The sequence below is a fragment of the Urocitellus parryii genome, chromosome 3 (assembly GCF_045843805.1).
Source record: "Urocitellus parryii isolate mUroPar1 chromosome 3, mUroPar1.hap1, whole genome shotgun sequence".
NCBI classification, from domain to species: Eukaryota; Metazoa; Chordata; class Mammalia; order Rodentia; family Sciuridae; genus Urocitellus; species Urocitellus parryii.
In genome coordinates this window covers 211,155,400-211,171,584 of record NC_135533.1, presented here as the reverse complement: position 1 = coordinate 211,171,584, position 16,185 = coordinate 211,155,400, and the positions used below count along the sequence as shown (strand labels likewise).

General features: G+C 48.0%; 1 protein-coding gene across 7 annotated transcripts in view; it reads left to right on the top strand.

Annotated features, from left to right (window-relative positions):
* The window catches only part of Ilf3 (interleukin enhancer binding factor 3), a 33,175-nt gene extending 16,990 nt beyond the window's left edge, over positions 1–16,185 (top strand). For 2 of the 7 annotated variants that reach the window (XM_026399870.2, XM_026399868.2), the window contains 16 exons: positions 3,424–3,571; positions 4,931–5,022; positions 5,417–5,512; positions 6,320–6,431; positions 6,869–6,966; positions 7,543–7,654; positions 7,735–7,845; positions 8,615–8,814; positions 9,133–9,300; positions 9,617–9,754; positions 9,890–10,066; positions 10,158–10,311; positions 10,473–10,526; positions 14,178–14,543; positions 15,305–15,433; positions 15,959–16,185. In XM_026399870.2, coding sequence (XP_026255655.2) covers positions 3,424–3,571; positions 4,931–5,022; positions 5,417–5,512; positions 6,320–6,431; positions 6,869–6,966; positions 7,543–7,654; positions 7,735–7,845; positions 8,615–8,814; positions 9,133–9,300; positions 9,617–9,754; positions 9,890–10,066; positions 10,158–10,311; positions 10,473–10,526; positions 14,178–14,543; positions 15,305–15,433; positions 15,959–16,095 — 2,292 coding nt within the window. In that variant the 3' untranslated portion in view covers positions 16,096–16,185. Of the gene's footprint in view, positions 1–3,423; positions 3,572–4,930; positions 5,023–5,416; positions 5,513–6,319; positions 6,432–6,868; positions 6,967–7,542; positions 7,655–7,734; positions 7,846–8,614; positions 8,815–9,132; positions 9,301–9,616; positions 9,755–9,889; positions 10,067–10,157; positions 10,312–10,472; positions 10,527–10,971; positions 11,539–14,177; positions 14,544–15,304; positions 15,434–15,958 lie in introns of those variants that run through there. The other 5 variants (XM_026399869.2, XM_077796384.1, XM_026399872.2 and 2 more) reach the window with 5 other exon arrangements.

The following is a 16,185-nucleotide window of genomic DNA, read 5'->3' as shown; positions in this document are numbered from 1 at the left end:
GCTAAGGATCGAACCCAGGGCCTTGCACATATTAGGCAAGCGCTCTACCGCTGAGCCACAACCCCAGCCCTTAGTCATAACTTTTAAATTCATTTTACCATTGTGTAAAAAAGTTTTAAGTGTAGCAAATTGGTGTATTTTTAAAGGAAAAACTTGTAGTCGTTCTTTTTTTTTCCCCCATGTGGCACTGGAGGTTGAACCCATGGCCTTTGGCATTGAGCCCTGGGTTCTTTATTATATCTTAGGGACAGGGTCTTACTAACTTGCTGCAGCTGGCCTTGAACTTGCAATCCTCCTGTGTCAGCTTCCAAAGTTGGGATAATAGGTGTGTGCACCACATCCAGCAAGAGTCTTTCTTTACAAAAAGTAATGGAGGGGCTGAGATTGTAGCTCAGCGGTAGAGGGCTTGCCTAGCACATGTGAGGCACTGGGTTCGATCCTTAGCACCACATATAAAAAAATAAAAAGGTATTGTGTTCACCTACAACTAAAAAAAATATTTAAGGAAAGAAAAAGGAAGCTTGGCGTGGTGGCACACACTTGTAATCCCAGCGGCTCAGGAGGCAGAGACAAGGAGGATTGTGAATTTAAAGCCAGCCCCAGCAGTTTACCAAGGTGCTAAGCAACTCAGTGAGACCCTGTCTCTAAATAAAATACAAAATAAGGCTGGGGATATGGCTCATTGGGTGAGTGCCCGTGAGTTCAATCCCTGGTACCTCCCCCCCAAAATTAATAATGAAACAGCGCCTGCCTACAGTCTCCCTAACTCAGGAGGCTGAGGCAAAGAGAATCACAGGTTTGAGGCCAGCCTCAGAAACTTGGCAAGACCCTGCTTAAAATAAGAAGTAAAAGTGGTGAAGTACCTCTTTAGAAAAAAGATAAAATAATTAATATGGGCTTGGGCTGTAGTTGGGTGGTAGAGTTTATGTTGAACATGTGCAAGACTCTTAAGTACAAAGCCCAGCTCAAAAAAAAGGGAACTATCTTAATCATTTGATTGTTATTTTTTTTCCTCAGGGATATTTGGTTGTATCTGGAGACAACAGGGGTGGGGTGGATACTCCCACACCTAATAGGGGACAGGGATGTTGCTGAACATCCTGTGATGCACAGAGCAGCTTTCCTCTCCCTCAACTGAGAGTTTTCAGCCCAAATTGAGCACAATGGCACATGCCTGTAATCCTAGCAATTCAAGAGGCTGAGGCAGGATGATGCCAAGTTTGAGAGCAGCCTTGACAATTTAGCAAGATCCTGTCTCAAAATACCTAGGGCTGGGGATTTAACTCGTTGGATTTATTCCCAGTACTGTCCAAAAAGAAAAAAAAAAAATCAGCCCAGAAGGTGGATTGTGCCTAAGTGGATGAATCTTTTTATTGGTACTGAGGAACCTAGGGGCACTTTACCACTGGGCTACAAGTACAGCCCTTTTTATGTTTTTATTTTGAGATAGGATCTCACCAAGTTGTTTAGGGTCTTTCCAAGTTGCTGGGGCTGGGCGCAGACTTGTACACTTCCTTTCCTCTGAGTGACTGGAATTACAGGAAAGAAATCTTAATTTAGATTTTCTGGTCCCTTCATTTTCTCCACAGCACAGTTACTTTGTTTCCTTTAACCAAAATATTAAGAGCTTGAGTTTTTGTCATGAAGTGCTATAAATAATAATAAAGAAAGGAAAAGTCAGATTGTTGTGAACATCTTTATAGATTTTCATTTGTAGTACATACTTACAAACGTGTCATAGGATATAGACTTTGTATGTGTTTATATACCAGGAATTGAATCCAGGATTTCTTAACCCCAGAGCCACATTCTCAGTTTTATTTTTTTGTTTTGAGTCATGGTCTCACTAAGTTGCTGTGGCTGGCTTTGAATTTGTAGTCCTCCTGCCTCAGCCTCCTGAGCTGCTGGGATTATAGGCCTATTCCACTGTACTTGATGGAGGTGGGTTTTTTTGGTTTTTTTTTAACCTCATGTGGTTTGTATTCCACAGTTTGGCAGTTTAATGCAGCATTAAAATAGCCATAGCTGGATACCATTTGCCTATGCTTCCCACAGACTTCGAACTGTCCCTGCAGCCTTATGGTGTGGACATGATCAGTTCATTTTTCTTTTTCTTTCTTTCTTTTTTTTTTTAGAGAGAGAGAGAGAATTTTTTTAGTATTTATTCTTTAGATTTCGGTGGACACAACATCTTTGTTTGTATGTGGTGCTGAGGATTGAACCCGGGACGCACACATGCCAGGGGAGCGCGCTACTGCTTGAGCCACATCCCCAGCCCCAGTTCATTTTTCAAATCAACCTTTTTTTTTTTTTTTTTTGGTGATCCAGGGACCACCTAACCACTGAGCAACATCCCCAGGCCTCCCCCACTTTTTAAAATTCTTTTTGTACTTTTAGATGGACAGAATGCCTTTATTTTACTTATTTTTATATGGTGCTGAGGATCAAACTCAGTGCCTCACACATGCTAGGCATGCACTCTGCCACTGAGCTACAGCCCCAGCCCTCCAGCCCTTTTGTATTTTATTTAAAAATGGGTCTTGCTGAATTGCTTAGGGCCTTGCTAAGTTGCTGAGGTTGGCTTTGAACTTGGGATCCTCTGCCTCAGTTTCCCAAGCCACTGTGGCACCACCACTCCTGGCTTAGAAACCTCAGACTTAATAAAATTGATTAATCCAAAGTTATCGATTACTAAGTAACAAAAGGAAGATTCACACTCTGTTCTCCTTCAGTATATATATTTTTAAGTCTTTTATGGTGCAGGGGATTGAACCCAGGGCCTTGTACATGCTAGGCAAGTGCTCTACTACTGAGCTACATCCCCAGCCCCATATCCTGTTCTCCTGCCTGATCCTAAGCTCTTCCCTGTTGCATTTTTTGTTTCATGGGGTTTTCACTATGTTGACAGTGTACACTATCTTTGAACTCCTGGGTTCATGTGATTCTCTTGCCTCATCCTCCATAGTAGCTTGGACTTCTGCCACTGTTCTCAGCCCTCATTGCTTTTTCCTTTTTGGTACTAGCAGTTGAATCCCGAGTACCTTACCACTGAGCTATGTCCTCAGCCCTTTTTATTTTAAGACAGGGTCTCACTAAGTTACCCAGGCTGATCTCCAACTTGGGATCTTCCTGCCTCATTTTCCCAAGTCACTGAGATTACAGGTGTGTGCCATTGTGTCTGGTACACATTGCATCATGAAGTTAGTAGAAATGATTTCTCTTGCCTATGGAATTAGTGACTCCTCCTTCAGAATAGCAAGAAAATTCCCCAGGGCTGAGCCAGCTAAGGGACAGGCTAGATGGAGGCTTACCTGGCATATTACACCCTGAAAAGCTGGCTTCTGTTACAGAAACTGGCAGAGTCAACCAGAACTGTTGATTGCTCTGGGAAAAGTGTTTTGAAAGTTGCATTTTCTATTTCAGGCTGTAACAGAAGACAAGTATGAAATACTCCAATCTGTGGATGATGCTGCAATTGTGATAAAAAATACAAAAGAACCTCCATTGTCCCTGACCATCCACCTGACATCCCCTGTTGTCAGAGAAGAAATGGAAAAAGTATTAGCTGGAGGTAGGGAAGCTGAAGCAGGCTGTCAGGAAATTGAAAACTTGGTGTTCCCTCACTGTTCAAATGTGCTATTCAGTTTTAGACTGCTTTGATTAGAGGGTACAGGTGTAGATTTGTCCACCTTTACTCTTGAGGTCATATCTCCTATTGGCTTTGATCACTGGGAGTTTGTCCATTTGGTGGCACTAAAAGTGAGTAGCACTTTTCATAGGGAATTGCACCATTGTTTTTCTTAATCCTTGAATCTTCTTTCATGTAAGCATTAAACTTGTCTCCCTGTTGAGCCATTCTCTGGCCTTGGAAAAATGGGTCCCTGGTAATCTTACAATTTTGCAGTTGTTAATGACAAACAGATGGCTTGTGCATGAATGTCACATTGGAATTGTTAGGTCAGTTTGTGTTGCAGCAGAACTGAGGGCTGCTTCCTTTGTCCTCTGCCATTGGTACTTCTGTCTGGTCAAATGTCTGAGACATCAAGGGCCCATTGCAACATTGTAAACTGTTGCAAGCCTTTCCAACTTAATCTTTGCACATAGGACACTGATTCTGTGTCCACAATTCATTGTCTACCCTGGGCCTCTCCCATGACTGTCTCAGACTTTATTCAAGTCCCGGATAGATGGCAGAATAGATACACACTCCGGCTCTGTTGCAGCATAGAGTGACATGGCACCCTTTTTGCAGTTATGTTATTTACCTTTGGCTCTCATATCTGAAGCTGAAAAGCAAAAGCCCTTCTAGCTTATCCATTTAGGGACGCTGGACCTTTGACCAACAGGACTCTCTCTGTCAAGGGCTGGGGCTAGGGCAGTCCCGCCTAGTGGGCGGAGGTGGTCCCCTTTGCCACAGATGCCTTGGGATGGCTGTTGTGGGAAGCAGAGCGGGAGTTTATTTCCCCTCCCCCACCTTTTTTGTCGTCTTTTTTTTTTTTTTCCTATCGAAAATTCTAGTCTAGCGAATTTATGGGGAGGAAGCAAGGGAATAGTCTATTAGAAGATAGGATGCACCTATCTTTCCTCCTTTCCCCATGGATTATTCCTTTTAGAATAACTTCCCACTTTTAATTTTGTTTTTTTGTTTTTTGGGGGTTTTTTTTGGTTGTTGTTTTTTTGGTTTTTTGTTTTTTTGTTTTTTTGTTTTTTGTTTTTTTGGTTTTTTTTGGAGGGGGCCTCCAATTTTTCTGATTTCCTCTCAGGGCAGAGTTCATTGCACTCTAGCTTCTCCTTCCCTGGTCAAGGGTGGAGATGAATTCAGATTCTGGGAGACTCAGCTGCCCTTTAGGAAGCTGCCATATCCCCTTTCCACCTGACAGAAACCCCTTGGTCAAACTGTACCTTGTCTTCTTATTCCATCCATGAATAGAAACGCTATCAGTCAACGATCCCCCGGATGTTCTGGACAGGCAGAAATGCCTTGCTGCCTTGGCGTCCCTCCGACACGCCAAATGGTTCCAGGTTTGCATTTTGTTCTTCTCTTTGTCTTTTGGTAGAGAATTCCTAAGTTTTAACTTGGCTAACTTTTACCATAAAGTTTCTGTAACATTGACGATAGCCGTGCTGATCTTAGCACCTGTGGCCATGGCCGTGCAGCTGCTAACACAGAGCACGTAAACAAATTTGACACCCCTGAGGAGCCTTGTGACCAAGCAGGTGGGCTGCTGCTGCTTTGTGTTAAGAGTAACAGCAGTGTCATACACCCGGTGAAGTCACTGCTGACCACATACTTGGTGGTTGTGCACACTTAACCGTTTACCCTTGGCAAAGCAGCACCATGAAACTTGTGTTGTCCATGTTGGCCTTGTTTCTAGGGAAGTGCTTTCATGTAAAGAATCTGTCCTTTCTTCTTTAGGCAAGAGCCAATGGGCTGAAGTCATGTGTCATTGTCATTCGAGTTCTGAGGGATCTGTGTACCCGTGTACCCACCTGGGGCCCCCTCAGAGGATGGGTAAGGCACCTGTAGCCATGACCAGAGGGTTGTGTATAGCAGAGGCTGTCTCCTATTTCAGGAATACTGGGTGATACTGGGCATGTATGGCCTTTCAAGGTGTGGCTATCATGTCCCTTCATTGTTTCTTGTTGGGCAGTTACTGTTGTCCAGACTCTGGGTGGCCTAAGAGCTAGATAAGGATCCTCCATGGGGGATGTTCAGGCTTAGCCCAGGGAAGAAGGCAGGCCAGCCTGTACAATGTGACTTGTTTCATAAGAAGCATTTGCAGATGGTCTTGGATAGTCAAACTAGAGCTTTTGAACCATTCCTAGCCAGCTGCCTATTTCCTTTGGGTGTTTTTATGTACCTACTTATATGCTCAATATTGTACATTGGTACATACAGCCAAAAAGATTTCTTGGGCAAGCCTGGTGATACGGCTCAGTGACAGAGCACTTGCCACGCATATGCAAGGGCCCTGGGTTCCATTCCCAGGATCTCCCCAAGAAAGAAAAAGGAGCTTGTCCCTTTGGAGGTAGCCTGCATTGTCCCTTGAAAGAGTATTCTTTGCTTTATCTTGAAAGCTTCTTGCTCTCAAGGTGGTACCCATTCTCCCTTGAGTATGTCTCTGTGGGGGAAAAAAAAAAGAATGAAAATAGTGTACTGAATCCTGCCTCAGGTCTCACCTTTGGCTTTGACATAACTGGATGGCTGTGATTCTCCTACTCCCCACCCCTGTCCCACTCACCCAGTAATATTGCCTTGCTTTGGACTTAGCCAGGCCCCTCCCAAAACCTGTTACTCACTTTCACTCTTTCCTTTCAGCCCCTGGAGCTCCTGTGTGAGAAGTCCATTGGAACAGCCAATCGGCCCATGGGTGCTGGCGAGGCCCTGAGGAGAGTGCTGGAGTGCTTGGCGTCCGGCATCGTGATGCCAGGTTGGGGCCTTGTGGTTTGCAAGTTGCAGGGAAAGGACAGGGATCAAGGCCCTTTGGCCACCTCCTCGCTGGTCCACTGACTGGGTTAGGGCAGCAGCAGCAGCAGCAGCTCCGTGTACCCCGCTAGGGCCGAAGCATGTGATTACCCTCTTGCACCATCATATCCAGCCCTGTGCCGGGTCCGCAGCTGTGATTCAAAGGGCGGATCCGGGGGCAGTGGTGACCCACTCCCACATGACTTTCTTGCTCTGAGACATATGTGGATTATTTTTGTCAAGGGCTGGATGCCGAGTGGGTCACCGAGCTCGGCGTGTTTTCCAGAGCTGGGTGTGGATGGGGCGCGGGGGAGTAACGCACCTGGTCCCCTCAGCCAGCACAACTCTTCTGAGATGCTAAAAGATAATCCTCTGCATATCTTCCTTGTTTCCTGCCTTCAGATGGTTCTGGCATTTATGACCCTTGTGAAAAAGAAGCCACTGATGCTATTGGGCATCTAGACAGACAGCAACGGGAAGATATCACACAGAGTGCGCAGGTATAGTTGTCGCCATTGCCAACGTGAGCCCGTACCCAGTTTGCACTCACTGGCTCCCAGTTCCATTACTGAGTATTCACAGGGCAGCCCCTGGATCATAGGTTCAGGTTGTGAACTGAAGGCAAGGCATGAATTTTGATACAGGGCGCCCCAATCTGGGATTCTTCTTTCCCCTTGGCGCCATGCGTGGTTGTTGTCTGCCCCTCAGTCTGCCTGAGTGCCCTGTTGGCATATTGAGTGCAGCGGGGAGACATGTTTGCTATACAGATTGCTCCAGGGGTCCTTCCCCTGTGCAGGCCCACCACCTGGCTCCGTGTGGCAACCAGTGCCCAGGTTGGGGTCTCCTGTATTCTTCTTTAAGGGGGGTGGTCACTGGCTGGCCTTCCCCCACAGCAAGGCTGGGCTGAAGCAGTCGGTCAGGCCCTGCCCTGGCTGTTGGGGGACCCCTCCTTTATGTAGGGGAGATCATTAGTAGTTACCCAGCTCCTGCTCCATCTCAGAAGACATTAGTGAGCAACATATGCTATAGCTGTGAGCACAGGGCAGCCAGGTCAGACTCCTCTTCCCCTTCTCCAGCATGCACTACGACTTGCTGCATTTGGCCAGCTTCATAAAGTACTCGGAATGGACCCCTTGCCTTCCAAGATGCCCAAGAAACCAAAGAATGAGAATCCAGTGGATTACACCGGTAAGCATACACAGGCATTGGGTAGCTAGGCTCTTCAGAGTGGCCACCTACAGCCCTTCCACCCTATTTTCCTGTTTCAGTTCAAATCCCCCCCAGCACTACTTATGCCATTACGCCCATGAAACGCCCAATGGAAGAGGATGGTGAAGAAAAGTCTCCCAGCAAGAAGAAGAAGAAGATTCAAAAGAAAGGTACAGGCATATATCTTGTTGGTGCTGTTGATTTAGTCCTCCTTCAATTAGGTTGGCCCCAACATTGAATTTGGTTGTTTGTTTTTTTTTTTTTTTCCCCGAGACAAGGTCTCCTGGGTTGCTGAGGGCCATATAAATTGCTGAGGCTTGCTTCAAACTTGCTATCCTCCTGCCTTAGCCTTCCAGCTTGCTAGAATTACAGTTGTACACCACCACACCCAGCAACTTGATTTTTTTTTTTTTTTTTTAATTTTTTGTTTTGTTTTGGTATGGGGGATTGAACCCAGGGGCTCTCAAACACTAAGCCTCATCCCTAGCTCTTGTTCATATTTTATTGAGACAGGGTCTCACTAAGTTGCTAAGGACCTCGTTAAGTTGCCGAGGCTGACTTTGAACTCTCAATCCTCCTGCCTCAGCTTCTTCAGCAGGTGGGATTATGGGTGTGCACCACTTTCTGACCTTCATTTTTCTTAAATGTGATTTTTAAGTCCTTTTAAAAATTAGATTGGGGTTATAGCTCAGTGGAGAGCCCTTGCCTGACCATGTTCGAGGCTTCAGTTTTGATCCCTAATACTAAGTAATCAATAACTTCTCACAGATGACTGGAACACATGGGGGTGGATGTGCATCTGCGGGTGGCTGTGGGAGAAGCACAGGCCAAACTGTCTGGCAGTGTAGCAGTCACTGAGACTTCAGCGTCCTCACCTGGGCTTTCTCTGACAGGCATTTTGGTGTCTCATTCCAAACTATCTTGGTGTTCTCTCCTCAGAGGAGAAGGCTGAGCCTCCCCAAGCTATGAATGCTCTGATGCGGCTGAACCAGCTGAAGCCAGGGCTGCAGTACAAGCTGGTTTCCCAGACGGGCCCTGTCCATGCCCCTATCTTCACTATGTCTGTGGAGGTGGATGGAAGTTCATTTGAGGCTTCTGGGCCATCCAAAAAGACTGCCAAGCTGCACGTGGCTGTTAAGGTAAATGTGGCTGATGTCCTCTGAATGGCAAAACCAGTTTCCTCCTGGGCTCCTTTAGAGACCTCAGTCCCCATCGGTATAGCATGCATCCTGGGGAAGGCATGGATACACCAAGGTCAGATTTTCAGACATTTGCCAAGTACCACGTGGCAAGAATGCTATTAGAGCTTCCTCAAAAGTAACTGCAAGTTGCCGGGCTGTACCCTCAGCTTCTGATCCAGGATGTCCCAGGCAGCTGTAGGGTGCTGCAAGGACCTGCAGGGAAGGTTCCACACTGGTCCTTTCCACATCAGGACTCTGGGTCTGGCCTCCTTGCAGGTGTTACAGGACATGGGCCTGCCAACTGGCGCTGAAGGCAGGGATTCCAGCAAGGGGGAGGATTCTGCTGAGGAGACAGATGCGAAGCCAGCAGTGGCGGCCCCGCCTCCCGTCGTGGAAGCTGTTTCAGCGCCCAGTGCTGCCTTTCCCTCAGATGCAACTGCCGAGGTGAGCGTGTGGTGGGTGCTGGGAGTGACTACGAGGGCAGAGCGGGCAGCCATTGTTTGTTTCTTTATATTAAAAAAGATTCCCCCCACGCCTAAAACTGTAGCCACAACATACAGGGAATGGTTTGGTTCGCCAGAGTGGGGCCTGGTGGGGTTGGTTGCGGTATTTGGCGTAGGCATTTGTGAGTTGGCATATACTCATGGGGATGGCAGGGGCTGTGGAGCAGAGGACCTCAACCCCGATTGAGTTATATCCCACCATGTGGTTGGATAGCCTGTAGCTGAGTTTGTTGGTTTTCTTTTGTGTTTTCCCTGAGAACGTAAAACAGCAGGGGCCGATCCTAACTAAGCATGGCAAGAACCCAGTTATGGAGCTTAATGAGAAGAGGCGTGGCCTCAAGTATGAGCTCATCTCTGAGACTGGGGGCAGCCACGACAAGCGATTTGTCATGGAGGTGAGTGACCAAGGGCCAGTCCTGTGCTTCCTGGATTGAGTTCTTCTTTGGGGAACTGGTCTCTACAAAGGTGGGACTCCTTCCCCAGAGGAAGGCACTGTGTCACCTCCATACCCATCCATCCATTGTCTTCAGGTCGAGGTGGATGGACAGAAGTTTCAAGGTGCTGGTTCAAACAAAAAGGTGGCAAAGGCGTATGCTGCCCTTGCTGCGCTGGAAAAGCTTTTCCCTGATGCTCCCCTTGCCCTCGAAGCCAACAAAAAAAAGAGAGCCCCAGTCCCTGTCAGAGGGGGACCTAAGTTTGCTGCCAAGGTAAGCACATGTCCTTGAGTCTTCAGCTTCAGCAAAAATTCTCTTGTTTGGTGAGGGGAGGCGACCCTCACTTGTCTGCTTTCTCTTCCAGCCACACAACCCTGGCTTTGGCATGGGAGGCCCCATGCACAATGAAGTGCCTCCACCTCCAAACCTCCGAGGACGGGGAAGAGGAGGCAACATTCGTGGACGAGGGCGAGGGAGAGGATTTGGTGGCACCAATCATGGAGGCTACATGAATGCTGGTGAGGGCCCTTGTCCTGTGCTGTCCCCATCTACCCAGTTTATATTTTCTGGGTGTGTCCATGTTTATTTTGGGGTGTAGGGACTTGGGTGGGGCTGAAATGTGGAACTGAAGAGGGCAAGGGCAGGTCAGACGCATATAACCCTGTCTGTTCTCTTCTAGGTGCTGGGTACGGAAGCTATGGGTACGGAGGAAACTCGGCGACAGCAGGCTACAGTAAGTGTGCTTCTCTCTGTGTCCACGTGGGAGGAAGCAGCAGCTTAGTCGTGGGCCTGAGTTAGTGCAGGGCGGCCTAGCCACAGCCTTCGTGAGGCTAAAGAGCGACCCGCACCTTTTTGCGGGTATTAGGTCAGACAGCCCTCAGGTCTTCCCTGACCCCACAAGTGTGTCCTTGACTCTTAAGTGCTAACACACCAACTTGTGTGACTTCCAAGCTCCTTAGAAGTCAGAATTTTAAATTTCTCTGCTTTAAGCCATGCGAAGCACCCATCTTGCAAACGCACCTTTCCTGCCAGTGCACCGCTCTTGTCTTGAGAAGGAGCCTTCATTGGGGGTCACAGGAGCAGAGAAATCTAAAACATGAATTTCAAATGTGGCGCTCTGTGCCATTTTTCAAAAGAATTCTAATTTCTTCTCTCTGCTCTGTCTCCCCCTTTTGTAGGTGACTTTTTCACAGACTGCTACGGCTATCATGATTTTGGGTCTTCCTAGAGCGTCTAAAAGTATTGCACACAAAATCAACTTTTTACTCCAATTTCCTCCAACTCCAAAACCCAAAGTGTCCGTGCTGTGTCCCTGTGCTTCACTGGGTTTCTCAACCGTGGCTTTCCACCGCAGCTTGTCTGAAACTCTTAGCCTGCAGAATTTAAGACAATGGCAGTTTTTATCGTGATTTGCCTTTGAACTTGGTCATATTGAAGTTCACAATAAGTGGAAAACAATTTTCTCAGAGAATGTATTTTTGTGCAGACTTGCACAGAATTCTAGAGCCAGCGTTGTTCAGCATCAAGGCAAAAGCCCACCTTTGCTTTTTATGGAAAGCATTACTTTATTTAAAGAGACAGATAATGATGCATTTTAATCTACCTTTGTCTTAATTTACAGCAGGTTTTGTATGAATTTTTAACCTTTTAACAAATTCCCACATCTGGTTGATGCCTTTGACAGTGATGAAAATGATTTCACCACATCTGAATCCAGAGCAACTGAGTTTTTTTTTTTTTTTTTTTTAAAACAAGCATGTAAAATGTTGGGAACATGGGGAATTGTACACTGTGCTAAGTTACCTCCTCCCGCCTTTGTAAATGCTCTGGTGGTTTCTTGTTTGGGGTGCGGTATTTTGTGGCTGGTTTAGCTAGAGAGTGAACTCTCAAAGGTATCAAAACTGTGCTTCCATTTCCTGTGCAAGAAACAGACAGGCTTTAAGGGGTAGAAAACATGAAATTTTGCAAGTCTTGGTCACAGTTGCAAATGCATGGGATTCTGGATTTTTTTTTTTTTTGGATGGGGCTTGAAAAATCGTCTAGTAGAGCTGAGCATGGTGGCACACATTTATAGTCTCAGCTACTCTGGAGGATCACAAGATTGAGGCCAGCCTTGGGCAACTTACCAAGACCCTGTCTTAGAAAAAATATAATAATAATAAAAAGGTTGGGGATGTGGCTCAGTGGTAAATTGCCCCTGGGTTCATTTCCCAATACCATTAAAATAAAAATACATGGCCTGGGATTCAGTGGTAGAGCGCTTGCTCACAATGTGAGGCCCTGGGTTCAGTCTCCCAACACTGCAAAAAAAGGAAAGAAAAAAAAAGCCTAGTACATTCCCAGATTTCTGCTGATTACGCAGCTGCACACTCCAGAGGCCTGGATATTTTTCTGTGTGTGCAAAGGCACATGGTCTTATGGCTCTTCACTGGGACCCCAGTGGTCTTTTTGGCTCTTCTGGTGGGAGCCATCCTTGAAAACTGGGGTTTTGGCTGTGCTCAGCAGTTCTTTTTGCAGGAAAGCCTGCCTCTGTGCTGACTTGCAAGATTTTGCGTTTATTCAGGCAAAAACGGTCAAAACGGTTAATGTGTGATTTGTTCCCCAAGGTTTGAAACATTCAGTGAAACTTTTTAAAAACTTTGATTGCATGATGTATTATTATTTTTTTTTAGAAAGTTATTGTTTGAGAATAATGTCTTTTTATACCAGGAAATAGTTATCTTGAATGACGTTGAAAACTTCCCCTTCCCTTTATTATTTTTTTTTTAATCAATACATGTTAAAGTAACGAGTCCTCGATACTTGCGTCTTCATTCATTCCCAGCTTTAGGCGGGGCAAGGTGGGGTGCTCAGTGCAGGACACTGGGGAAACTGGGATTTGGGGTGGTGGGGACAGTGCTCTCAGGGAGTATACTGAAGCTCTTATCCTCCAAGTCTCCTCACTGAGCCTCCACATGTTTGCTTTCTTGCTTTGTGGTATACATCCTCCCCCTCAGTGTTGGCTTTGTGAATGGTGGGAGGGGAAAGAGGCCTTCCTGAAGAAACAAACTCAAGTTTGGAGACCAGTTCTATTTCCATATGCTTGTGCCAGTAGCCCATGGCACATCAACATGGGCTACACATCTGCAGAGGATGGAAGGCATGTGAGAACTCCAGTGTCCCCATCCAGAAGGCATGGAACCCTCATGCTTGATACGGGAAGAAAGGACAGGCTGTGTGGGAGCCTCCTCTCCCAATTCCCATCCATCCTTGGATCTAACAGGGAAGCTGCCTTTGATGTCTGTGGGCAGAGGTGCCTTCATGTTTAGTCCTCCCTTCTGCAGGGACCCAGGAACACCGCAGCCCCTGTTGAGGTGCTGGTGAACGTCTAACTGGGCTGGAGAGCTGCCCACACAGCCTGGCCTCCCAGGCCTTACATCCAGTTCATTCTGGGACTTCCCACAGCCAAGCCTGAACCCCCTGATTAATTAGAGACCCTTGTAAAACTGGGGATGAAGTGTTCCTTAGCCTATCCCCTATTCCACCCCAATTTTAGCTACAGCAGTGTGTTGAAAGCCTAGTTACCAGAAGGCAGGTCCTCACTGTAACATCCTGCCTCAGGACTGAACATGTGGCAGCCACAGTGCAAGTTTGTGAGGGCTGCTACTCTGTCCTGCCTGTGCCCCAGCAGCTGTACTGGGAATGAGGAAGGGGCCTTGGGGAGGCCACTGAGGCTTTATTTAGCTTAAGGCTCTGCCTGACATCCTGTTCCCAGCCTTAGCCTGAGCTGGTCTCCCCAATAGGTCGGAAATCTATACTGCTTGTAGTCATGTTTTTCTGTAAGTAGTAACCAGGGAGAGGCCCACATCATTTGAGTCTCAATTTGTTTTTCTAAGATCCAGCTTCATACTAATTGGTCTTCCAAGAGTGAGGGTGGTTTTAGGGGCCTTATTACAGGGTACTCCTGGGGTCTCCAGTCTCTGCCTGCTGAATTTGTTTCCAGCACAGAGGGGAGGAGGTAGTAGGGGTGGCTTGCTGCTTCTCTGGGGCTTTGCTTTTCCTGTCACCGTTGGGGGACATCTGGGTACCCGTCAGCTAGATCTGAATGTCATCTGCGCTGGGAGCCCATCTCATTGTAATGTTGACATCTGCTGCAAAAGCTGCTGTCGTGCCGCTGCTTGGCAAAGATCCTTTGTTGTCGTCAGCTGATGGGTGAGTGGAGCTGAAGGCTGGGCCAGCCGAGCCAGGCACCTTACAGCAGAGCCAGGGCTCTCCTTCCTCCTTGCTGCCTCTGGGCAGCCAGTTTATGGGTCAGCCTTCAGGGCCCACGGCTGCCACCTCCCTTTTCCTTCCTGCCCCCTTGCCTTTCCTTTTCCTCCACCTGACCCGCTGCCTCCCTGTTTAGGTCAGTTCTACAGCAACGGAGGGCATTCTGGGAATGCTGGTGGTGGCGGCGGCGGGGGCGGTGGTGGCTCCTCCAGCTACGGCTCCTATTACCAAGGGGACAACTACAACTCACCAGTACCCCCAAAACATGCTGGGAAGAAACCGCCACATGGGGGCCAGCAGAAGCCCTCCTACAGCTCGGGCTACCAGTCCCACCAAGGCCAGCAGCAGTCCTACAACCAGAGCCAGTACAGCAACTACGGGCCCCCTCAGGGCAAACAGAAAGGCTATAACCATGGACAAGGCAACTACTCCTCCTACTCCAACTCCTACAACTCTCCCGGAGGCGGGGGCGGGTCAGACTACAACTACGAGAGCAAATTCAGTGAGTTGGCTTCCAGCATCCCTGGGTCAACCTGGCAATGAGTCCTGTGGAGTTGCAGAAGCCCAGCAGTGCCCAGACCTCTGCCCAAGGAACTAGGAGGAAAACAGGTGGTGTTGGCTGCAGGCAGGTGTTAGGAAGGATCTTAAGGCCCAGGTCTCTGCTCTTTCCTCTGCTTTTCCCCATGGGCAGGTATAGCTGAGGCCTCTCTCCTCAGGGTGACTAGGCATGAGGGTAGAGGCTGAGAGGCTGTCTCCTGGGATAGTTCTTGAAGTATTATTAATATCCTTTTACCTCATGCACAGACCCAGCAGGCACTGGCTGTATTGTTGACCCAGTTGGCAGAGTAGGTGTGCACTTATCCTTGATATAGAATAGTGGTCACTAGCAAGACTGGAGACTTGGAGGGAGCTGTGCTGTGTACATGTAGGCCGGAGGGAGCATCATGTCACTGAATTTACATCTGAAAGCTTGGGTTGCAGGGACAGGTGGAAAGGCTGGAGAGAACAGGTTTCAGAGCTTTTTTTTTATTTATTTATATGCGGTGCTGAGAATAGAATCCAGTGCCTCACACATGCGAGGCAAGCGCTTTACCACTGAGCCACAACCCTAGCCTGACCTTGTTACCTCTTGCCAAATTTAAGCAGACAAACATCTGCTAAAGGCAGGGGCAAGGCTCTGTCTAGGGGAGCCTCGCTAGAGTCCTGGACCATGCCAGCCAGATCCCCTCAAATCCCCTAATTACACTGTCTTCTCTCCCCTAGACTACAGTGGTAGCGGAGGCCGAAGCGGCGGGAACAGCTATGGCTCAGGCGGGTCGTCCTACAACCCAGGGTCACACGGGGGCTACGGTGGAGGCTCTGGGGGCGGCGGCTCATATCAAAGCAAACAAGGTGGGCCTGGGCAGCAGGTGGCACAGCAGGGTGGCCCTGGGCCTGGCAGGAACAGCACTGCATGGGCAGGAGGACAGTGGTGGCAGCTGTGCTATTGCTTCCTTGTGGGGCATTTGGGGCCCTATAAAAGATGGGCTCTGGCCGTACCAGCTGCTTGGCCTTTTCTGAAGCTGGAGACCAGAAATTGCCTTACTCTTCAGCATTGGTACATGCTTAAAGAGATGTTGACAACATTGACTCATGGTCTTGGATGCTACCTTTGGTTCGGGGTGGTGAGCTTAGGCAGCCCCCCTGTTCTTTAACCAAGAAAATCACCATTTGCCATCACCCTTTGTAGAAGCCAGGATCACAGTGGTCCCCCTCTCGGTGTGCTGGGTCCCAATTAGAAGTGAAAGGCACTTAGAATAAAGGAGGAGCCTGTGGGGCTTCCCACCTGGGGACACAACTCAGGTGCATCTGAGGTCCTTAGGCCTGGTGGGCAGGCAGATCCTTGTCACCACCTCTAATCTACCCTCTCTCTTGTAGGAGGCTACTCGTCACAGTCGAACTACAATTCCCCAGGGTCTGGCCAGAACTACAGCGGCCCTCCCGGCTCCTACCAGTCCTCACAGGGTGGCTATGGCAGAAACGCAGACCACAGCATGAACTACCAGTACAGATAAAGGCCCTGGGGCTGCCCATTTGTACCTTCTGCATTTACGCCGTTGGAAGATTCAGTTTTACGTATCACAGTTACCATGTCAGCCGGTCCT